General features: G+C 53.0%; 2 protein-coding genes across 3 annotated transcripts in view; both read left to right on the top strand.

The window, feature by feature from the left end:
* The window catches only part of HACD1 (3-hydroxyacyl-CoA dehydratase 1), a 68,268-nt gene that overhangs the window by 16,023 nt on the left and 27,862 nt on the right, over positions 1–24,383 (top strand). Inside the window, exon 2 of the mRNA XM_066585778.1 lies at positions 16,162–16,279. Within this exon, the coding sequence (XP_066441875.1) occupies positions 16,162–16,279 (118 nt within the window). The remainder of the gene's footprint in view (positions 1–16,161; positions 16,280–24,383) is intronic.
* LOC136587221 (armadillo repeat-containing X-linked protein 2-like) lies at positions 16,303–22,538 on the top strand. 2 transcript variants are annotated; one of them, XM_066585777.1, is made up of 3 exons: positions 16,303–17,586; positions 20,257–20,331; positions 21,310–22,538. In XM_066585777.1, exons 1-3 carry the CDS (start codon positions 16,827–16,829, stop codon positions 21,963–21,965), a joined length of 1,491 nt encoding a protein of 496 aa, XP_066441874.1. In that variant the 5' UTR covers positions 16,303–16,826; the 3' UTR covers positions 21,966–22,538. The 2 variants fall into 2 exon arrangements, with proteins under 2 accessions (XP_066441874.1, XP_066441873.1); XM_066585776.1 differs by lacking the exon at positions 16,303–17,586 and having other exon boundaries at positions 18,045–20,331.

Below are 24,383 nucleotides of genomic sequence, written 5' to 3'. Positions count from 1 at the left end.
GTTGTGTGGGGGCCCATTTTTGGCGGGATGACCTTCTGGTTTCTATTGGTATCATTTTTGAATACATACAACTTTTTGATGTTTTTTTTTATTAAATTTTTTCTTGGAGACCGGCGACCAAAAGTGCAGTTATGATCTGGTATTTGTTTCTGATGACCATGTGGGATAAATAATGCATGGAAGCCGCCAGTGCGGAATCCGCACAAAAATGGAGCATGCTGCAATTCTTCCCCCACGAGCGAAAATTGTAGTTGGTTTTCACTGATGTGCAGGAAGCAGCGGATCTTCGCAGTAAGTAATGGCCAATGTTTGCCGCGATGCTGTTGCCAACCGCGTATTCTGCAGCAAATATCCGCCCGTGAGCAGGAGCCCTTAGTGTGCACTAACCTGTAGACAATATTAGAAAATATTGACCTCTGCTATATCAGGATGAGGTATGAAGTCAGGTGATTGACCCGGGCATTACGATGGCATCCAGAAAAGTGCAGTAGAAAAAGAAGGTTTTGGGCCCCTCCTGCCCCCAACTATGTATTAGCAATGTACTCACCCTGGCGTCACAGAATCTGCACCGTCATTGGGTCTCCTGGCCCGGTGACATCCCATAAACCAGTCATGTAGAAGCCCTATGTCAGGGCTTCCTATTGGCTGCAGCAGTAAACAGCCATGTGACCGCTGCAGCCAAAGTAAACAGACTGATCGGAGGACTGGAGTGACAGTCTGCTCCCGCAGTGTCAGCGGAGAGGTGAGTATTGGTGGCTTTTATTATAAAACTTACCCCCCACTGCCACCAATGCTTTTCATTATTTAAACCCCCCTATGAAGGCAGCCTGCTACCTGCAGCTAATGGCAATGTATGCTTAATACAGATCACAATAGTCACACCTTTCTTACTTTCTTGCGGCTTTTAGTTGAGACAGAATGGACTTTCGACGCTTTCCGGTTGGTATGTAAATCATTGTGGACCCATCCAATGAGCGGCTCTATGGCTGCAGTTGTCTGGGCTCTCTCCCCCTCCATGCTGGCAGGCATGCCTCCTACCCTGATGACTGATGTCTCTGAACATCCGTACTGCAGCGTACCTTCTGCATCAGCACATGCGCAATGGCTTCCAATCATCTCTCTACAGCATCAATGATTGCGTCGACCGCAATCAGGAAGTTGAGTCAGGATGACGTCATGGCCGAGCCTTCGGCAAATCTGCCCTGTCATTTTGTCTTCTTCCTGTTACTGCAGAAGTTCCCTGAGGTGTCGTCTGTTGGGAATTCCTCAGTGGGCTTGGGGTATAATGCGCCCTTTTTCACAATCTGCTACAACATCTTCTGCGGTGTGCGGACTGATTGGCCAACAAGGAGATGTTTTCCCTTGTCTGCCAATCAGCCGTAATGCATGTGTATTTGTTCTAGGCCCGCCTCTACATGAGCGCTGGTTATTGTCCTGCCGGATGTGTTTGGTGAGGCAGCGGACTCTTATCAGCTAAGTACCTGTGGTTATTTATTCTGTGTAGGGCTTACCCACATGGACATACAGCTCAGTCCAACCTGTACGTGGCCATCAGACCGCACCCAGAGCAGACCACGCTGTGACTACTTAAGCCTCCAAGTTCATATGTAGAAATCTAGAGTCTTTGTTTCTGTTGAGTTCCTTATTCCCTGTGTAATATTGCACCATATGGATCCATGACCGGTCTTAGGTACGAATGACCTGTGCTGTCACACAGGGCACTGCCCATTAGCTTGTAGGGAGGGCACCAGGTAGATGTAGGCTGGGGGTGATCTCCCTGCTTAGGCCCACCCCGCAAAATGATGCTTTTCCTCCATGTTGCAGCATCTTGTGGAGCTACATGAATCATTCTCCTGGTTGTTAAGGTTGTACATCTGGGACCTGTGGTTCTACAGGCTTCCTTGTGCACACCTTCACAGGTTGGGGTTTATTGAGCTGGCTGGGTGTGGTATTCTCCACCCACCAATCCACCTTTGTCTGCTGTAGATAAATACTAGCTAACTCTGGTGAGAGATTGCTGGTTATTTTAGTGCTTTACTGTTGTACCCTGTGTTAATCCCACTCAGAGCTGGTGTTTGCATGCTTGTCTGTAGTGTCCTTCTCTCCTCCCCTGAAGACGGTCTGGACACCTGCTGTCCCTCCCCTCCTTGCATTCTGGGGTGCGTGCATTGTGTAGTTTGTGGTAGGGTGGCCATACAGGTGCAGGAGGCCCACAGGTCCCTATCCCTCCAGACGTCTAATGTCCTATGTGTGTGTCAGATGGGTGATGCCTGACACTGTTCCCTATATCAGCACGGTGGCTGACTCTCTATTCCCCTGGTGTGAGGACACTTGGACTGGCTATAGTTTACCATCTGTATGCATGTGAGCTCTGGGTGGGGTTCCTGTTATATGTTGTATGCACAACCTGGTATGTTGGTGTGAACAGCGACATGTGTGGTATGTCTGTGCAAGTGGCCAGACATGAGGTGTGAACTGTCCTGCTCCGTGTTCAGTTGATGTGTAGTATGTCTCCAGGTGGCCAGGCATGTGCTTTATCTGCAGTCCTGTTCTGTGAACAGTGTCATGTCCTGAGTTTTGTGCACTTCTCCAGGTTCCTGATCAGGAATAGTTAGGTCCCAGATAAAGACAGTGGGGCCAACCTTATCAGGACGACTACCCTGCTTTTAGGCAGGGGTTCCCCATTTTCCCTGATTAGTAAGAGACAGGGGTTCTTCCATGTTTGCCTGGAGAGGTGCAAGCTGTGAGTACAAATGGTGAAAGTGTTTGGAGTTTTAATGGACACAATTAGAGATGAGCGAACGTACTCGGATAGGCACTACTCGTCCGAGTAATGTGCTTTATCCGAGTACCTCCCTGCTCGTCCTGAAAGATTCGGGACGCGCTGCGGAGCGGGGAGCTGCAGGGGAGAGCGGGGAGGAACGGAGGGGAGATCTTTCTCTCCTTCTCTCCCGCCCGCTCTGCCCCACTCCCTGCTGCGACTCACCTGTCAGCAGCGGAGCGCCCCGAATCTTTCAAGACGAGTACAGCGGTACTCGGATAAGGCACATTACTCGGACGAGTAGTGCCTATCCGAGTACGTTCGCTCATCTCTAGACACAATCCCGCGTCTGTTCTGAGGTGTAGTGCTTTAGTGCGCCGAACGGACATAACACTGGTTCTGTCAGACCATTCGCATTCCTACAACACAATCATAGTTATACTACTGTATTTATGTTATGATCTTGGTTCTGGTGCTATATTTATGTCATGAGCTTGGTTCTGGGTCTGCATTTATGTATTTAGATTGGTTTGTGCTGTATTTGTTATTAGCTTGGTTCTGGTGCTGTATCTATGTTATGAGCTTGGTGCTGGTACAGTATTCAATGAGCTGTTTTGATGTTGGTAAGCTGCTGTCTTACTGCTCTCTGTACAAGTAGAATACATGCAGACTGCCTATCAGTGCAATATATAGAGAGATTTTTCTTTTCTTATGATGGGGGAGGACAAAAAAGCAATCTGCGCAGGAAGCCATCTAACCTAAGGTCGGCACCATATGGAGATACTCTACAGCTCTGTAGCACCAGGTTGTCAGGAGCCCTTGCGTCGCCGTAAAGCATCTGAGCACATGACCCTCGTCGGTGTATATGCTAGGAGCGTATTCATAGCTTATAATGGATCAGAAGGATGGCAAAAGCGCGTTCTATTGGCAAACATTCAGGAAGTATATGCTGGCGTACGCTACATCTACGATCACCAATACTACAGCAAACGTGTGCCGTGCGGTAGAGCTTTCATTTAGTGTTCAACGTGTGCCAACAGTAGAATGCCGTATATGCCAAGTGTCTGCGCTATACTGTTTCATAGAGAACCTGACCCGAACATATGCTATCACCACCCACGTATCCTACCTGCGCAATATATTCAGCGCGGTCCTCAGGAATATTAGTCCCCGGCCATCCTTACAGCATAGTAAAGACATCGGGCGAAGTAAACAGCACAGATGGAGCGGCCAAAGGGTTATTTTCAGTTTGAGGTCCTGGAAGGTGAAGACGAGGCATTCGAGGCTGGGGCAGGGATTCCTCAGCTAGGCAGCGCACCATGGTGCAGTCATAATGACAGGCATCAGTGGAATCCATGGATGAAAGGCCAGACGGAGATCAGCACTTCAACAAAAACTGTCCAATTACTGGGATCTGTCATATACCAATGTCTTGCCTAAGTGCGGCAGCGATCAAAGGGGATATTTTTAATGTGAGGCGTATTTTGATTTCTGCTTGCTCTGTTCTAGGATAGAGAAGTCGGGTCGTTCTCATAACACTGATATTGACACAATGGTGGCCGTGCTCACGGAATGGTTTGGTTCTTAAAGGGGTTGTAGCAGAATTAACCTATCCTAAGTCTGACCGGAGAGGGTCTCACCGCTGAGTCCCCCTCCGATGCCTAGAACAGAGGACCCGTCCCCCTCTTCTCATCACTGCAGGGATGCTTCTCCCACCCACTGTAAGAGGTCACATTGAATGGTGCGATAGCCAAGCACGGACGGTCACCGCTCCATTCATTTCTATGGGGCAGACTGGAATGGCTGAATGCTTATACTCGGCAGTCCCATTAAGAATGAATGGAGCAGCACCATGCATGCACAGTCACCACTCCAATCACCCTCCTCCCCATTGTGGGGGGTGCAATAAACTTGCAGTGATGAGGATAGCGGGAATGGGATACCTGTTCTTGGGCTCGGTGCGGGATTAGTAATGAATGCACTTTCAAAAAGTTCAGTTCAATCTGAATTAGTTCAAACTGAACCAGAAGTTCACCGGAACCCTGAAAACTAGTGTATAGCACTGTCTAAGAGCCATAAAGCTGCATATAACACCCTTGGACAGCGCTATACGCCAGAGTTCAGGACTAGTGATGAACAAACCGAACCAGTGAAACTTGTTTCAAAACTTTACTAAAGTTCTTCTGGTTCAAGTAACACTAGTGGGGATCTCAGCGCCCCACAGTTAGACGTTTATCACCTATCATATGGATAAAGTCATAAAAGTTAATTCTGTAACCCTTTAAAGGGTCGCTATACTTTCATAATACTTTTCAATCAACAATAGGCAGCGCTCCAGGGATCGAAACAGAGGACACAATTCAGTGCAGTGGACTAGACTGTGGGACATGACTCGCCTGGCGTGATTAGGCTGCCCCTGGACAATGCGGTCCGCCCGGCTCAGTCGGCATTGTTTCTCTATATAATAAAATCAGAATAATACTTTATATAAGAGTGCTGCCAAGAAGGTGGAGTCATCAGTGTGATTTGACTGCTCACTTGGATTTAGGGATGTTCTCATCCGAGACCCCCCTGCGAAGTAAGTCCTCCATTTACACCTCTGCATGTTGGTTTATCTACTGGAGCACTGGGGTTTTTTGGAGTTTGACGATTGTCCACTTTCTTTCATTATACTTTTGATACTTCAGAAGTCTTGTTCCTTGAGACCCCCACCAATTACTAAAACGGAGGGGGTGAAGTTGTCTGGTTGTGATTAGCAAGCTGTGTATAGACTCATAGACTTTCTATTAAGCCTGTAGACCATTCCAAGGAGAGCAATTGGTGGAGATCTCAGAACCCCAACCCCACCTATCAAAACTTCTAACAGATCAAAAGTTTTTTAAAGTTTATCTACCCTTTAAAGGAGCACCTGTACTGTACGGGGCTGGAATAACGCATGGACACAGATCTTATTCTCCATTCTACCTAACCAATCTTCATGTTTTAAAATAGTCATTTAAATGTATTAACCCCTTGAGTGGCACGCCCGGAAAATTTCCGGGAGGAGCTCCACTGCTCATAGTGACATAGCCCGGAAGATTTCCGGGCTATGTATCACTATGGGAGCTGCAGAGCACAATGCCACAAGCTGTGACAGTGTGCTCTGCCTGCACAGACCCACAGAGAACAAAGCAAGGGCATTGAAAAACCAGCAGAAGATATTGCCGATATGTCGGCAATGTCCTGCACTGGTTTGTTTACAGGTTGCCATAGAGACCATCGGCTTGTCAGAAGCAAGCCGATGGTCTCTGTGGCAGGGAGAGCTGGTTGTTAGCTGTCAGAGGACAGCTAGGTACTAGCTCTTACAGCAGAGATCAGAGAAAACCTCCGATCTCTGCTGTGTTAACCCTTTACATGCTGCAGTCTATGTGACTGCAGCATGTAAAGGGCTGTCACTGCAGCATGTAAAGGGCTGTCACCATCGGACCCCCGGAATGTGATCAGGGGTCCTGATGGGTCCCTGTGGAAGTCCCCTAAAGGGACAAAAAAAAAAAAATTTAAAAAAAAATTAAAAAAAAAAAAGTAAAAAAAATTATTAAAAAAATAAAAAAAACACTTGTCTCCCTTTACTTTGTAAAAAAATCAAAAATACAATCACACATGTGGTATCCATGTGTCGTAATGACCCAGAGAAGGAAGTTAATACATTATTTAACCCCTTAATGACATGGCCCCTTTTTTTCTTTTTTCCCCATTTCTTTTTTTCCTCCCCCCTGTTTAAAAAATCACATCTTGTCCCGCAAAAAACAAGCCCTCATATGGCCGTGTCAATGGAAAAATGAAAAAGTTATGGCTCTTGAGACGCAACTGCAAAATTAGTTGAAATTCAATGATTAGACCATTTTAAAAAACCTGCCCTGGTGGGCACGACAGGGTGGTAGGAAACCTGCCACTCAAGGGGTTAATCGGCTGGTTTTAGGGGACGGTCCTTTGGGTGATGACCCAGTGGCCCCATTTTCATATGGGCACGTGGAGGAGAATCAAAAGTACACATTGATACTGCTGGTTATTCTTCAGTGGTGTATGGTGGTATTATTTGTGATTTGTGCTGCAGCATTATATAGGTGCTACATGGCAATACTGCATTGTCATATTATCTTGGCACCATAGGGCGATATTATGTAACTGAAATTAAGAGAAAAGCTGCTTACAAATTATTTTTTTGCTATTCTCAATCACTTAGGTGATAAAAGTCTGATCCGTTGGGGTATCACCACTGAGCCCGAGAATAGCTCATAAATACAGTAGAAGAACTAAGTGATTGTGTTGCGGGGTGCTGATCGACTAACAGTAGAGCCTCGGGACATTGGAGAGGAGGAGACAGAGCCAGGAGGAGGATGATTCATGTAGCTCCACAAGATGTTGCTGTACGGAGGAAGAAGATCATCTGTCCACTTAGACCTAAAGGGGGCAATCACCCCCATCTTACACCAGGCGGGTGTAAGCTGGGGGTGACCAGGCTGTTAAAGCATAAAGGAGATAATCACCTCATGCAATCCCCCCCGTTGTTCCCGTTCTGCTGTTGCTTGGTTCGCTGCTTATCTCTACTTTCTGATGCAAAGGTGACATCCCCAACAACAAGGACAAGTAGCTGCTGCAGCCAATCATAGGCTCACTTCAGTCCATGATAAACTGCAGTGACCACATGTCCCTGCGTCAGGATGTCCCTGCAGGAAGCCCGGCGCCTGTTGGAGGGGAGCGCTGGTGATTGGGTGAGCTGAGAATTACTTCTTCTATACTTTTACAAGATACTGAGCAGCTTTCACAGATAACCCCTTTATACTCAATAATAACTCAACATACAAATAATGGACTTTCCATCAGGCATTTGCAGTTTCCATACAGTATATTCAGGCTTATCATGTGTTAAGCCCATTGACTGCTAACTTGACTGTGCAACAGGTGTCGGCTATCAGGTTATCAGGCGACTTGCATTACAGTGTTGGTTTATCTGCCAAATCTAGTTTCGAAGTTGTCCGGGAGTCTACAGTGCTGCGATTTTGTGAATGCAGTGATACTTTATGGCAAATGAAAAAGAAATAGCCTGTGTTCCTGAAGTCCATGGACAGCCACGGTTCCTGTACAGCGGTCCGAGGCAGAGATTATACCATAAACTTCCTCTATCTGAAATCTGCACCTTTTAACTCAATGTCATCTCTTGGTCCATCATTCTTTGCTGATACTTGGTAAGGGATATTCTCAGTCTATTATGGCTCAGAAGGGAATCACCGTCCGAAGAGCTACTTTATATTCGTAACGCTTTCTTATGGCCGTCACCCATGGTAGACCATGCATCTCCTCACCTCTCCCACCAGTCATGGCCATCAGGATCCTCAATAATCCTTCGTTGCTCTGGCTGTAAGTTCTGCCTGTAGAGTGTATACATGCAATCAGCCAACGCTCCAAGAGGTCAGCACACAGACCTAGCTTTCCCAGCTCCATCCATTCCTGATGCTTCCTGCATTATATCAGATACCCTCCCCCATTTGAACATGTCTGAGCAATAGGTTCTGTTTGGTTCCGTGAAAGTGTTCTAGTTTCGGGTTTGACCCTTGGCTTTGCCTGTTTAACAGGTTCAGGGCTTTCCGTTACCTGCCTTCCTTAGGCATAAACTGGAGAGGTCCAAGGCCTTGGTGGCATACCTGCGGCTCTGAGGCGGCCAGCTCATGTCCATCCGAGTCCAAGGGTGATGAATAGCTGGAGGTGACTGAAGAACTTTGTGTGTTTGGCCTTGACTTTAGCTGCTAAACAATCTCGCCTGCTTCACAAAGCTGCAGCAACTGCAATGGGTTTTATTGAATCAAGCAACTCCGACACAACTGAAATAATTTTGCTTAGTCTGTTTAAACACAGCTGGCCTCCCCCTTTCACAGCACGGCTAGACTTGGCCTGGAAGGTTGAGAACTGAGAAACCGGTGGCTAAGGCTGCCGTCCTCTTACTACGTTCTGGTGGCTGAATTTATCCGAACCATCGGTCACTCTTTTTCAACAGCTCTCACAATGCACCTTCCAACTCTGCCTTTTCTGCACCCCGATGTGAGCGCTCTCTCCCACACCTCGTTACTTTAGTGTATTCCAGCTAACTGCGCCACAACAATGGTACCGCTTACCCTTCCGTTTCTGGTTTCAGAGCATTCCCACACTCCCATCTTAAAGTAATGGTAGCATAATATTCTAGTACAGTAAACGTACAGGAACATGAAAGTAGAAGGAGTACACCCTGTTACAACTGCGTCCCCAGCTTTCCTGGATTCTGCCTGTCCTGACCTTGGCCTGTTCTTTGACTACAGTTGGCTGGATTGCCTCCAGCTCTGACCTTCTACTTGTCTCACCGTATTGCCTAAACTCTGCCTGTCCTGACCTCGACCTATTATACTGAGCATCTCTGCCTGGTCCTCTTGTACCTCACTTTCATGCCTCTGACCTGTCCCTGTCAGCTGTTACGGCACTGAAACTCCTAGGAAAGCAACCTGAAGCTCCTGCAGTAAGGACCACATCCCTCAAAAAGGTATTAAAGCGTGAAAAAAAGTGAAAACTCTAATGTAGCCCTTAGGGGTAACACAAAGTCAAATTGTTCACAGTGGGTTCAAACTCACTGCACGGCACTCGCCTTTACCTCTATGGGCTTTACAGAACTAGAGCGGATCATCCAGCTCAGCTGTTCCCATAATCCTGGCCTTTGGTAGGCCCTGCATTCAGAAGGCTATTCCAATCTCCGCTACAATGGACTGAGATGGGAATACCCTGTTAATATCCACCATAAAGAATTGTGCTACTACTTCACAACTAGCTTCTTTCTTACTCCGGAGTCTGAGGTTTGTAGCTTTGGCGGTGCTCAGCAAAAGCAGCAGATCCGTAAACTTCCGGAACTTCAGAGAAATCCCTTGCGGCCCTGAGGATATATAATTGTGGTTACTGTAATCCATATAATCTATACCGGTGTTGAGGCGGACGAGTGCAGCAGATGACAGCCGTTTCGTATAGATTCACGTTTCTTCACACTTCACACTTGGTTCCTACATCATAATGTCAGTTTTATACAAAAACCTGGCGGTGTTGCCATGGTGATCTATATACAATGCCTCCGAACTATACACAACACTACAATAAAATAATACACGCCGTATGTAAAAATACACCCGCGCCCAATTCTGACTTCTGGATCCATCTGTCCAGGTGATGTTTACAAGTTTTGCGCTCTTTTGCCCGCCGGAGTCTCATCTTCCCCTTAGACACAATGGCGCCGATCGTCTGTTATAGCCCATCTGTGCAGAGGAATGACGAGTTGTGCATTCAGACATGTTAGTTGGAGCTCCAGCGTTGTATTCGGATGCTCCTGATTGTGCAGCCCCTGTTCAGAATCATTCCTGACATCCTCCTCCGACCCCTTTCATCGATGGGTTGTGTCCATCCACAGGACCCCCATTTCCTGTATATTTTTCCTCGCTCACACCATTCTCACACAGTTACACGAGAAAACCTCACGTGGTTGTAGTGACATCCCGGCCCGGCTAGTCCAGCACCGATGACCGGCCTTGTTGGGAGTCACTCAGATCGCTGGATTTTATCCATCTAATGTGGATTCCCAGAGAAAACGTGTCACGTGGTTTTATGCTGCACCCCGGGGTCACGGAGAATTACCATACAGGGAAGCACCAACCGTGAGAGGGGCAGGGGCCCTAAAAACGAGGGGCCATTCAGTGTTTTGAAAGAGACTAGCATTGTCAATCCGCTTCTCCCGACTCCTCAGTGACCGGTCTACTTAGTACTTTATCGCCTCAGTCTATATTACCAAATACTGCATATTATCACTCTCCAGAAAAGCTGCGTGTAAGGGCTCATTTACACGTATGTATGTGATTTTGGTCTGTGATTCACAGACAGATGTCACCGATGTGTGATGCAAGTGTTTTTGTTGCGTATGTGCGTGTTTCTTTTATGTTCGTGTTTCATCTGTTTTTGTCATGCGCAAAAAAAATAAACCCAAAAAACACAAGAAGACCCAACTGATGTCACTTCTTTCATTGTCTCCAGGCAACTGCCTAGTAAATGCAGAGAACACGCATGTGACATCAGTGCTCCCTGCATATCTTATGCTCCTGTAGACTGTCATGGGTTATCGCGGTCTGTGAATACGGAACAAAACAGGACATGTTGTGCTTTTAGGTTTCACACAACAGCGGTCCACATAAGGCTGGGGTCACACAGGGCTGATTGCCGACGGAAATCCTGCGGTTTGGCCACAGCGAAAAACCGAGAGATTTCCGCCGGAGAAGCCCGCGGCGGCTTTGAAGCGGCCCGGCCGCTCGCTCTTCTGCTGTGGCCAGCGCTCCCATAGAGGAGAGCGCAGCCGCAGCGGAAAGAAAAAAAGAATGGACATGCTGCGGTCGGCAAAGCCGCACCGCAGCCGCGGTTTCTGCCGGATTAACCGCAGCGGATTGGCCGTCCCGTGTGGATGAGATTTCTGAGAAATCTCGTCCACTTGGCTGGCTAATCCCGGGATTAGCGGCCGCAGGCGGATTTGCCACAGCGAAATTCCGCACGGAATGTCCTCGGCAAATCTGCCCTGTGTGAACCCAGCCTAAAGAGAAAGACGCACGTCTGAATTAACTAATTTACTTGAATGGATCCGCATGTTGTCTGGATTCGGTCAGTAAACAGATATGGACAGAAAATACGTGTGATTGGGCCCTATTAGTGCAAAGGGTAAGGCTGAGCGGTGATTCTTGGTGACCCTCGTTGCAGTAGACCGCTGTAGTTCTGCAAAGCACTTTTAAGGGGTTGTGCCAAGATTACAAGTTATCCCCATTATCCTCATCCACATCCAACTATCTTGACAACCGAATTTCTATGTCCCACATTGTCTGTTACTGCGGCGCCGCTTAACCCCCTGCAGTGACGTCACTGTGAATGGAGCACTGGCTGAACATGCGCGGTCAGCACTCCATTCATTTCGATGGGGTTGACATAAATCCTGGAGCGGGTGCCGCTCGGCTATCTCTGCAGTCCCATTTAAAGTGAGTGGAGTGCTAGGGTGCTTGCATGACCAGTGCTTCATTCTGACTCCTCCTCACTGCGAAGCTGCAGTAACCCCACGGTGAGGAGGATGGGGGACACAGGACCCCCCACTCTCCTGATCGGCAGGAGTCTCATCGGGGAGACCCCTACAAGTCAGGTATTACCCTATCCTGGATACCCTGTGGATAAGGGATAACTTGCAAGCCTGGTACAACCCCTTTAATATTTTGCTTTGGGAAGCAAGGATCTTCTGTCCATTCTACATTTTGCCCAGTGTGAGGGTCACAAGGTCTCCAGCTTCTGTAGGGCCACACTGACGTTGGGTTACAGTACTATGAACTGCAGGTGACCAACAGTTAGGGTGGTTTTACACCTGCTCTGCGGGTTCTGCTTTCCTGCTCTGTTCAGGGAGCAGGTATAGAGGAATTCCCACGGTCGAACGGCTCTGGAAGGAACGAACAGCATTGGATGGACCCCATTGACTATAATGGGGTCCGTCTGCTTTCCGTCCAGCTGCCCGGCTTTTGTACAGGAGATAAAGCGAGGCATGGAGCGCTATTTCTTCTGGCATTTTGAGCCGAATTTGCGACAGAACCTCCGGCTGGAGGATCTGATGCAGACGTGAAACCGGCCTTAGGGCTCCTGCACACGGCAGATACGGACTATGCATTTGGAATCCCGCAGCAGAATCCGGCCCCTGGAAGTAGTGGTGTCCACGCTTACCTGCTTAATTTAGTTTTCCCTCTGTACTGCGGATGGTCCTCAGCCGTCTTGCCTGCACAGCACATATCTTTTTTTGAACTTCTGTTTTTCCTGAGATTTTTCCACAATGTCCTTGCAGAAGGGCCGCGGATCAAAAAGCTTCCATTGATCTCAACAGAAGCTGTCCACGCGGAATTCATGGAAAAAATGGAGCATGCTGTGATTTTTCCTCTGCTTGCAAGAAACGCAATTGGTTTCCGCAAGTGTGCAGGAAGAATCATTTTCCCATAGCATACTCTGGGCGGCATTTGCTGCGGATCCGTGGTGCAGACGCTCGCCACGGATTCCGCAGCAAATATTCGTCTGTGGGCAGGAGGCCTTAGGCTGGGTTCAAATCCCGCAGAAATCTTGCGGAATGTCCACAGCAGGAACGCATGGAAATTCAACAGCAGAAAGGCAGCTTCAAAACCCGCGCTATTCGGCTGCGTCCATCTCTCCCCACAGAGAGGAGAGAGCCGGCAGCTGAAACGTCGATACAAGTTACATGTCGCAGCTTTGAATTCCATGCGGCATGTCAGTTTCAGCGCGGTGTGTCCGCAGCGTGTGGATGGGATTTTTGCCAATCTCGTCCACTTTGCTGCTTAGTCCCAGGCTTAAGATTGCTGGTGAAATTTATGTGCAGTTCCGCCCCGTGTGACAGCGGCCCCCAGTTCCGCCCCGTGTGACAGCGGCCTCCAGTTCTGCCTCGTATTACAGCGGCCTCCAGTTCCGCCCCGTGTGACAGCGGCCTCCAGTTCCGCCCCGTGTGACAGCGGCCTCCAGTTCCGCCCCGTGTGACAGCGGCCTCCAGTTCCGCCCCGTGTGACAGCGGCCCCCAGTTCCGCCCCGTGTGACAGCGGCCTCCAGTTCCGCCCCGTGTGACAGCGGCCCCCAGTTCCGCCCCGTGTGACAGCGGCCCCCAGTTCCGCCCCGTGTGACAGCGGCCCCCAGTTCCGCCCCGTGTGACAGCGGCCTCCAGTTCCGCCCCCTGTGACAGCGGCCTCCAGTTCCGCCCCGTGTGACAGCGGCCTCCAGTTCCGCCCCGTGTGACAGCGGCCTCCAGTTCCGCCCCGTGTGACAGGGGCCCCCAGTTCCGCCCCGTGTGACAGCGGCCCCCAGTTCTGCCTCGTATTACAGCGGCCTCCAGTTCCGCCCCGTGTGACAGCGGCCCCCAGTTCCGCCCCGTCTGACAGCGGCCTCCAGTTCCGCCCCGTGTGACAGCGGCCCCCAGTTCCGCCCCGTGTGACAGCGGCCTCCAGTTCCGCCCCGTGTGACAGCGGCCTCCAGTTCCGCCCCGTGTGACAGGGGCCCCCAGTTCCGCCCCGTGTGACAGCGGCCTCCAGTTCCGCCCCGTGTGACAGTGGCCCCCAGTTCCGCCCCGTGTGACAGCGGCCCCCAGTTCTGCCTTGTATTACAGCGGCCTCCAGTTCCGCCCCGTGTGACAGCGGCCCCCAGTTCCGCCCCGTGTGACAGCGGCCTCCAGTTCCGCCCCGTGTGACAGTGGCCCCCAGTTCCGCCCCGTGTGACAGCGGCCCCCAGTTCTGCCTCGTATTACAGCGGCCTCCAGTTCCGCCCCGTGTGACAGCGGCCCCCAGTTCCGCCCCGTGTGACAGCGGCCTCCAGTTCCGCCCCGTGTGACAGGGGCCCCCAGTTCCGCCCCGTGTGACAGCGGCCCCCAGTTCCGCCCCGTGTGACAGTGGCCCCCAGTTCCGCCCCGTGTGACAGCAGCCTCCAGTTCCGCCCCGTGTGACAGCAGCCTCCAGTTCCGCCCCGTGTGACAGCGGCCCCCAGTTCCGCCCCGTGTGACAGCGGCCCCCAGTTCCGCCCCGTGTGACAGCGGCCCCCAGTTCTGCCTCGTATTACAGCGGCCTCCAGTTCCGCCCCGTGTGACAGCGGCCCCCAGTTCCGCCCCGTGTGACAGCAGCCCCCAGTTCCGCCCCGTGTGACAGCAGCCTCCAGTTCCGCCCCGTGTGACAGCGGCCCCCAGTTCCGCCCCGTGTGACAGCGGCCTCCAGTTCCGCCCCGTGTGACAGCGGCCCCCAGTTCCGCCCCGTGTGACAGCGGCCTCCAGTTCCGCCCCGTGTGACAGGGGCCCCCAGTTCCGCCCCGTGTGACAGTGGCCCCCAGTTCCGCCCCGTGTGACAGCGGCCCCCAGTTCCGCCCCGTGTGACAGCGGCCCCCAGTTCCGCCCCGTGTGACAGCGGCCCCCAATTCTGCCTCGTATTACAGCGGCCTCCAGTTCCGCCCCGTGTGACAGCGGCCTCCAGTTCTGCCTCGTATTACAGCGGCCTCCAGTTCCGCCCCGTGTGACAGCGGCCTCCAGTTCCGCCCCGTGTGACAGCGGCCTCCAGTTCCGCCCCGTGTGACAGCGGCCTCCAGTTCCGCCCCGTGTGACAGCGGCCCCCAGTTCCGCCCCGTGTGACAGCGGCCTCCAGTTCCGCCCCGTGTGACAGCGGCCCCCAGTTCCGCCCCGTGTGACAGCGGCCTCCAGTTCCGCCCCGTGTGACAGGGGCCCCCAGTTCCGCCCCGTGTGACAGCGGCCTCCAGTTCCGCCCCGTGTGACAGTGGCCCCCAGTTCCGCCCCGTGTGACAGCGGCCCCCAGTTCTGCCTCGTATTACAGCGGCCTCCAGTTCCGCCCCGTGTGACAGCGGCCCCCAGTTCCGCCCCGTGTGACAGCGGCCTCCAGTTCCGCCCCGTGTGACAGGGGCCCCCAGTTCCGCCCCGTGTGACAGCGGCCCCCAGTTCCGCCCCGTGTGACAGTGGCCCCCAGTTCCGCCCCGTGTGACAGCAGCCTCCAGTTCCGCCCCGTGTGACAGCAGCCTCCAGTTCCGCCCCGTGTGACAGCGGCCCCCAGTTCCGCCCCGTGTGACAGCGGCCCCCAGTTCCGCCCCGTGTGACAGCGGCCCCCAGTTCTGCCTCGTATTACAGCGGCCTCCAGTTCCGCCCCGTGTGACAGCGGCCCCCAGTTCCGCCCCGTGTGACAGCAGCCCCCAGTTCCGCCCCGTGTGACAGCAGCCTCCAGTTCCGCCCCGTGTGACAGCGGCCCCCAGTTCCGCCCCGTGTGACAGCGGCCTCCAGTTCCGCCCCGTGTGACAGCGGCCCCCAGTTCCGCCCCGTGTGACAGCGGCCTCCAGTTCCGCCCCGTGTGACAGGGGCCCCCAGTTCCGCCCCGTGTGACAGTGGCCCCCAGTTCCGCCCCGTGTGACAGCGGCCCCCAGTTCCGCCCCGTGTGACAGCGGCCCCCAGTTCCGCCCCGTGTGACAGCGGCCCCCAGTTCCGCCCCGTGTGACAGCGGCCTCCAGTTCCGCCCCGTGTGACAGCGGCCTCCAGTTCCGCCCCGTGTGACAGGGGCCCCCAGTTCCGCCCCGTGTGACAGCGGCCCCCAGTTCCGCCCCGTGTGACAGCGGCCCCCAGTTCCGCCCCGTGTGACAGCGGCCCCCAGTTCCGCCCCGTGTGACAGCGGCCTCCTGTGTGGTTCTGGCCTGATGAATGGATACATTGTTTAACAACTTGTTATGCTGACAGCACTTATGTATAAACACTGAGCGTATACAATCATCATATATGTATCATTTTGTAACTGTGCGTCTGGTGTTTGCAGGTGGTTGGTCCTGGCGATTGCTATGTGCCGCTTCTACATGGTAACAGGAACACACAAGGGCCTCTACAAGACTATTCAGAAGACTCTGAAATTCTTCCAGACATTTGCTTTACTTGAGGTGAGTCGCTCGCTCTCCGTGTAATGTGCGCACGCTCAAGGTCTGCCGGAGCCGGAAGCCCGCAGGGCGGTAGGAGGAAGGCAGCATGATAGGGTTAACGGGGAGGAGGGGGGTTAATTAGAGTAGAGGATGCCGGGAGGGGGCGGAGCTTAGGAAGAGGGGGTTAAATAGAGGGGTAGCGCAGGGAAAGGCCATTACAGCGTCCAGAAGAAGAGGAAGAAAGAAGCTGAAGTTAGAAGACCCCAGCGGACCGAAGACCCCAGCGGACCGAAGACCCCAGCGGACCGAAGACCCCAGCGGACCGAAGACCCCAGCGGACCGAAGACCCCAGCGGACCGAAGACCCCAGCGGACCGAAGAGCCCAGCAGTCCCAAAGAGCCCAGCAGACCTGAGGTGCCGGCGGAGCTGAAGAGCGCGGCAGACGGCAGCGAGGCAGGGAGACTGAAGACCGGAGACCCGAGGTGCCGAAAAAGAAGCAGCGGAGGCAGTCCCAAAGAAGAAGAAAAGAAAAAGAAGAGCCCGAAGACCAGCCACTTACCGGGAGAAGATGGAGGCGATCCTCGAGAAGATCCGGGCGGAGGCAGAAGAAAGGGGGCTGGACTGGCTTGTCCAGCTCTCCGGTGAAGCCCTGGGAGCAGCGGCGGTATCCACGGCAGCGGCGGCAGAAGCAGGAGCAGCGGGAGCTCGAGCGGAGGCGGCGGGAGGTGCAGAGGCGGCTGCAGAGGTCCGGAGTCGGAGGACAGGTGCGGGGCCGGCGGCGGCAGCACCAGCGGGGCTGGCAAAAGAGCGGCCGCGGAGGGCGCGTGCACCAGAGAGACTGAGCCCCGAGCACGCTCCCTCACGCAGGCAGAGGCTGCGGAGTGCCTCTCCGGCCCCCCCCCGTAGTAGGCTCCCCCCGGCAACACCAACAGGCAGGGGGAGCAGGGCGGGGAGGACTCCCGCCAAAAGACGAGGTGCGGCGGGCAGCGCGAGGCCCCGTGCTGAGAGGGGGGCGGGGCCAAGCGCTGCACAGAAAGCAAAGAGCCTGGAAGGGGTCGGGGGCTGCTCACCCGGAGGTGCATCGGAGGGGGAGCAGCCCTGCAACAGTTCAAGTGACGGGCGGCCCGCGGTTTCTCGAGGCCCGGCGGCGGAGTCATCCGGAAGGCGTGCGACGGCGACAGAGGTGGCCTATGTTTCTTCGGCACCAAGAAGATCGGAGGCGGTTGCGGTCCCAGCAGAGCGGTCACAGCCCGGCGTTAGCAGAGTCCAGGAGGAACAGCGGCAAGACTGGTCGGCGGCTGGTGGGTCCACAGCCCCTACGCAGCCAGGTGAGTCATGCTCTATGTCTGGTGTGTCCAGCAATGTTAGCCGCGTGGCGCATGCGGGGTCTAGTAGTGGGGTATTTGCGGGGGGTAGCGCTGCATTAACTAACGCGCTAGGGGTAGGCGGCGAAGCAGGTGCATTGCTGGGGGTGGTATTAGAATTGCTGAGGAGGCAGGGGGTAGGTTACGCTCCGTCGCCTGTCACAGCATGGAACTCACCATGCAGTGCGTCGTCCAGCATTAGGGACGGACCGGGAGGACCGTTTGCTGGTGGGACTGGGGTAGGACAGGCGGTTGGGGTGTTACAATCTGCCCCGCTGGTAGGACAGATGTCCACGAGCGGGTTACAGACGGGGGCACAATCCACTGGGGAAATCTCTCAAGTGGGGGGTGCAGCAGGTACGTTGGAGTCAGGGGGATCGGCCGGGGTGGCAGTAGCGGTCCAGACAGAAAAGGACGGGGAGGGGGTGCGGCTAGACGATAAGGCAAAAGGCGAGGTCTACGTCTGCTTTGAGGGCCCGTTGGGGGCCCACCTAAAAAAAGAGGTGAGGGAAAAGATTTGGAGGGACGAATATGTCGAGATATTCTCCCTCCTACCCTTGGAAAAATTTAATTTAGACAAGGGAAAGCGGACTGAGTTTAAAAAAGAGGAGGAGGAGAAGCGTAGGTGGCGCCTTATACCCCAGACGTTCGCGAACTGGCTGCAGGCGTTTGCCATTCTAGCGAGCGTAATCGGAGAAAAAGCGCCGGACAATTGCTCCGGCCTTTTCTGTTACATGGACTCCATTGGTGAGGCCTATCGAGTGTATGGGGGACAGACCTGGCTGCGCTATGATGAGCAGTTCAGGCAGCGTAAGGCAGTGCGCCCATCGATCAGATGGGATCACAAAGATATAGGTCTATGGTTGAGAGTAATGGCCCCCGCGCGGTTCGGTCAGCCCTTTCAGGGCAGTGCCGGGTCCTTCGGCTCGGCCTCTAGTTCAGCCGGGGGGCAGGGTGGTTCAGCAGGGGGGAGTAGGACCGGGTACTGCTGGCAGTACAACGAGGGTCAGTGCAAGTTCGGAGCAACATGCAAGTTCCGTCATGCCTGCTCTCACTGCGGCGCGGGGTCTCACGGGGCTGGCAGATGTTTCAAGAAAGGAAAGGGAAAAGGTCCAGGGGGTTTTGCGAAAAGGGATGACCCCAGTGATTCTGGAAGAGATGGTACCGTACCTAAGTAGGTACCCGGATAGAGAGAAGGCGGAGTTATTGTTTAAGGGTTTTAGGGATGGTTTTCACATCCCGCCTCCGGTTCATGGGGTCCCCTTTTCGTTAAAAAATTTACGTTCGGCGTTAGAATATCCGGAAGTGGTGACGGAGAAGCTAATGAAAGAGGTTAGGTTAGGGCGCATGGCGGGGCCGTTTGAAGAGCCACCCGTGCAAGACTTTGTGGTGTCACCTTTGGGAGTGGTACCGAAGAAGGAGCCGAATAAATTTCGGCTTATTCACCACTTATCGTACCCAAGGGGGGCGTCTGTAAACGACGGAATAGACCCCGAGCTATGCTCGGTGGTGTATACATCGTTTGATGCGGCGCTTCATTGGGTTCGGAACTATGGAAGGGGGGCATTGATGGCAAAGGCTGACATAGAGTCAGCCTTTCGCTTGCTGCCAGTAACACAAGAAAGTGTGAGGTTGTTGGGGTGTTTTTGGGCAGGGAGTTATTTTGCGGATCGTTGTTTGCCCATGGGATGCTCAATCTCATGTGCATACTTCGAAGCGTTTAGTTCGTTTTTAGAGTGGGTGGTGAAGGACACGGCGGCAGTGCAGTCGGTCATTCATTACCTGGATGATTTTCTGTGCGTAGGGCCCGGGGGTTCGCCAGTTTGTGCGAACTTACTGGGAACCTTGCAATGGGTGGCCAAACGGTTCGGGGTGCCTCTGGCACCGGAAAAGACGGAGGGGCCCACAACTTGTTTAAGTTTTTTGGGCATCACCATTGACTCTGAGGCAATGGAGTGCCGATTACCAGAAGAAAAATTAAGAAACTTGCAGGAGGAATTAGGTGCGGCGCGGGTGGCGAAGAAAATCACGCTCAAAGGGCTGCAGTCACTGCTGGGCAAGCTGAATTTTGCCTGCAGGATCATGCCCATGGGCCGGGTTTTCAGTAGACGGTTGGCGGCGGCAACAGCAGGGATTCGGGCCCCTCATCACTTTATCCGTTTGGGAGTTAGTCACAAGGCGGACCTGGCAGTTTGGTCCGCCTTTTTAGAGAAGTACAATGGCAGGTCGGTAATTATGGGGGAGGTCAGTAGCAACGTGGACTGGGAGCTCTATACAGATGCAGCAGGGAGCGCAGGCTTTGGGGCCTATTTTCAAGGTAGATGGTGTGCGGGGGAATGGCCGGAGCAGTGGAAGCAAGAAGGCTTAGTTCGGAACTTAGTACTATTGGAATTATTTCCAATAGTAGTGGCTATCACACTGTGGGGTAACCACTTCCGTGATAGAAAAGTAAGATTCCACTGCGACAACATGGGGGTGGTGCAGGTGATTAACAACCTCTCTGCGTCATCCCCCCCGGTGGTTAACCTGCTGCGTCAGTTGGTGCTAGAGGCCTTGTCATTAAACATGTGGGTAGTAGCGGTACACGTTCCAGGTGTCGAGAACTCAATTGCGGATGCTCTCTCTCGCTTTCAGTGGGAGCGGTTCCGGACACTGGCGCCGGGTGCGGAGAAGGAGGGGAGGAAGTGCCCGTCTCGAATCTGGAACGTGGTAAGCGAGCAGTGGGGGGCCTGATAGAACGGTCACTGGCTCGGCGGACTAGGGCAGCATATTGCGCAGCGTGGAGCGAGTGGGAAGAATGGTTGAGGCAGCGTGGGGGGGAGCGTTCAGAGGAGGATAGAGTGGGCTTGCTGTTGAGTTGGTTGGGAGAGAGTGCAGATTTGGGTCGGTCAGTGGCAAAAGTGAACCAGTTTATAGCGGGGGTGGCTTTTGGGTTTAAAATACGGGGGGTGGAGGACGCGACAAAAAATTTTTTGGTAAAACAGGCGCTGAAGGGTCTGAGGAGAGGGAAAGGGAGACAGGACACTAGGCGACCGGTATCATTTGATGTTTTGGAGAAATTAGGGGAGGCGGTTGAGGTTGTTTGCGGAAAAGAGTTCGAGCGGCGGTTGTTTAGGGCGGCTTTTTCATTTGCATTTTTCGGGGCCCTACGGGTAAGCGAATTGGTGTCACCTAGCAAGACCGTGGGGGGCGGCCTGCAGGCGGAGGATGTGCGGTTGGTAGACGGGAGGTTGGACTTGCTTATCCGTCGGTCCAAGACGGATCAGCAAGGACGGGGGCAGGTGATCCGGTTGGGTGAGGTGCCGGGGGCCAGTATGTGCCCTCTGAGTGCCTGGGAGCAGTATAGCAAAGGGTTAAATTTTCGCACGGGCCCATTTTTGCGGCACGAGACCGGGGAATTTTTGTCGCGTTTTCAGTTTATAGCGGTGTTCAAGAAGGCCTTAGAGGTGGCGGGTTTTAATAATACACAGTTCGGGTCTCACTCATTTCGGGTGGGGGCGGCGACGGAAGCGTCAGTAAGAGGTATGGGGGAGGAGGCAGTGAAGAGGATAGGTCGGTGGGAGTCAGGGCGTTTTAAATCATACGTGCGACCCCACCTGCTTTAAATTCAAGGCGGGGTCGTCTGGAGGGTGGGGGGGGTCATAATGGCGGTTTGCTAATATAGTATTGTTGCTGTTTATTTTACAGATGGTCGTCCAGCATTAGTTTGGATCTTGGGAGACTCCTATGTTTTTTGGGGAGCAGAGAGAGCGGGGGTACGGCCGAATGGGAGGCAGCTACGGTTTCAGAAGAGTGAGGCGATAGTGAGATGGATGGGGATTAGAGGGATGACTTGGGGCAGCGTATTGGAGGAAGTTGAAAGGCGGGTTAGGTGGGATAGGGCGCCGGAGGTTTTGGTCATACACGTGGGAGGAAACGATTTGGGAAAAAGGAGGTTTAGGGACCTATCAAGGGACATAAGGTATGACTGTCTTAGACTGCAAGCGTCATACCCGGGGACGGTCGTAGTGTGGTCCGAAATCGTGCCTAGGAAAGTTTGGAGGGGGGCGCAGTCGGAGAAGGGCCTGAACAGAGCAAGAGTGAAGCTCAACAGGGAAGTGTCGCGGTTCCTGGGCAGCAAAGGGGGGGTAGCAGCGCGACATATAGACCTGGAGAAAGGGGTCGGCAATTACTGGAGGTCAGACGGCGTCCACTTAAATGACATCGGCATTGACCTATGGACGGAAGGATTGCAGGAGGGAATTGAGCGGGCGCTATTGGTGTGGGGGGCGGCGCAGGCTCAAGGTGGTCGAGCCTCACTTGCTGTGGCAGGGGAGGGGGAGGGGCCCTTGGAGCCCGTGTAGAAGGTTAGTGGGGGAAGGCAGGGGCTACATAGCCCCTTCCCCCCTTTTTTGTATTTGGTCAATCGTGGCCTGTCGCCTCCTGGGTTACAGGGCGGAGCCCTGATAGTCGGTGGGAGAGGCTAGCCAGGGGTGGCTAGCCGGCCTCGGGGTCGGGAAGAAACGGCGGCCGGAGGTTAATGGGGAGTTTGCTTGGGCTCCCGAGTCTGCCACCGGCGGCGGGAGGAAGAAGGTTTTGGAAATAGCGTCGCCTGAGCCAGCCAAGTTGCGGCTGGTGACCGGGACAGCTATTTCCTCTGTTGGTTTGAGGCGACAGGATATTTTTAGAAGTAGGAGGGGCTCCAAGGTCCTCTTCGCAGGTTTTCCATTAGGGAATGTTTATAATGGTTAGGAGGTTATAATGGTGTATGATATATTTGAAAGGAAATGCGTTTAAAAATTTTATGTTAATGTTGTTTGTTTTAATAAATTGGCTGCTGTGGCCAAATTTTATCCAACAGATGGTGTCGGTGGTCTGTTCGGGTAATGGTAGGTGGGGAGGGGGATTTAAAGGGGTAAGGTCATAGCAGCATACGACTCCGTTATACCCGGGTCATGTAGATCACCGCATCTTCTCCTTTATACCAGACCCATAAAATGTAGCAGATGTAGACAACAATGTTGTAATGAAGCATTTGGGGAGATTCCTTGAAACTGGGAAGAGAGGAGGATCGCCGTGTACAATGTATAAAGGCATCTGAGAGCTGGAATCTGATTGGTTGCTACGGACAAATTCCGGGGGTCACCGGCCTGGCTCTGGGTCAGATTCTGAGAGCGGAGTTTAGCACACCTCATTATTGATGAGGGGCGCTACATGCGAAAATAAAGCAGACTCTGTTACAAAAATGGCGGTGCTATCCAGTGCCGCGATCAAACGGATGTCTGCGAGGCCCCATTGATTTCAATGGGAGTGTTATACCGCGTGGGAGAGGCCTTAGTGTCGGCCATCATCAAACTCCTACAAAGTGTCCATCTGACGTCTCGCAGCGATGGCGCCCACGCTACTGCATGTCAGAGATGTTAAAGCTTTTGTGGTGTCACATCTTGGACTCCAAAAACATGGCTCATCTCCTTAAGGGCGCCTTTACAATGACGATTAAATCATGCGGAATTTGTGCAATGCAAGACGCACAAATCTCGCACAAATATGAAACCCATTCTTTTGAGTGGGCTCACTCCCGTTTGCAGTTTTCCTGCATCGCACCGTGTTGCGATGCGATGCAGAAAACAAATCACAGCATGTTCTTTCTTTTGGCGATATCGCCCATTGTTTTCAATAGGGCTGGTGGTAGCAGCGCCGGCCCCATTGAAACCAGTGGGAGAACATGCCGACCCCCTGCTGCACTGTGACAGCTGAGGCAGGGGATTCCTGCAGTGATCTTCTCCCATTGATTTCAGTACGGCTGGCGCTGCTGCCACCACCCCCATTGAGAACAATAGGAGAACACAGTGATCTCCTGCCACAGCTGTAACAGCCACGCCAGGGGATTCCTTCAGCCCCGCTGTGATGTGAAGTTGCTCCCCTGTGAAAACACCTCACATCCAGGGCTTCAGAAGCATTGCGAGGGCGATATTGGGGGCCATGAATCCCATCCTGGTATCGCTCTCGCCAGTGTGCAGGGGGCCTCCATGAAACACTTTTTGCTAATTGGCTCTTCTAGAGGTCATTTACACAGAGACTCACTTCCTCTTTCTCTTTTATTAGCAATCAATGTGGAAATTTTCAAAAAGTTCACTTACAAGGCCCACTTATGTGTTTCCCTCTCTGCCCCTCATCTGATTGCCTGTCACACTTATCAGGCATCTTGATGCTTAGATTTTTCCTTGCTCACTTTCTCTATTCTCTGCTAACATTCCCATGATGCATCAACACAGCATCACATGACCAGCTAGAGCCAGTACCATCTCTCCCTGCTAGGGGGACATTGCCATTGCCTTCTGTATTGTATATTCAACTCAAATAAACTACAGACCATAATTATAGAGCTAGGAGGATGAGCTGTGATTATAACCGTGTGTCGGGAGCTGTGTGATCATCATCAGTTGCCGTGTCCCCATACCACTGACTATCGCTGCTGCTCTATCACACAGGAGTGATAGTCATTCTGTGAATGGAGACGGAGCGGGCTGGAGATCTCTTCTGGCTGCCTGTTAGTTTACGTGGGCCGATGATTGGTTGGTTTTTAGGTGAGCGATCTGTTGGCCACATATACACGGGACGACTATTGTCCGTATTCGCTGTTTCTAGCGGTTATTTGGATGATAATCGCCCTGTGTAAAGGTACCTTCATATATACTGGGGGGCTAGTTACATAACGTATGAAAACAAATTTCACTGGAGTGGCCCTATAACTTTTCTTGCTACTACTGTGTTTCCCTGAA

The sequence above is a fragment of the Eleutherodactylus coqui genome, chromosome 12 (assembly GCF_035609145.1).
Source record: "Eleutherodactylus coqui strain aEleCoq1 chromosome 12, aEleCoq1.hap1, whole genome shotgun sequence".
Taxonomy (NCBI): domain Eukaryota; kingdom Metazoa; phylum Chordata; class Amphibia; order Anura; family Eleutherodactylidae; genus Eleutherodactylus; species Eleutherodactylus coqui.
Note: the sequence above shows the minus strand (reverse complement) of the source record. Positions and strands in the feature narration are given on the sequence as shown.

What these genes read in the sequence shown, in the direction of transcription:
- LOC136587221 (XM_066585776.1), top strand. Translation starts at nt 18,664, where the DNA reads ATGCCTGCTCTCACTGCGGCGCGGGGTCTCACGGGGCTGGCAGATGTT.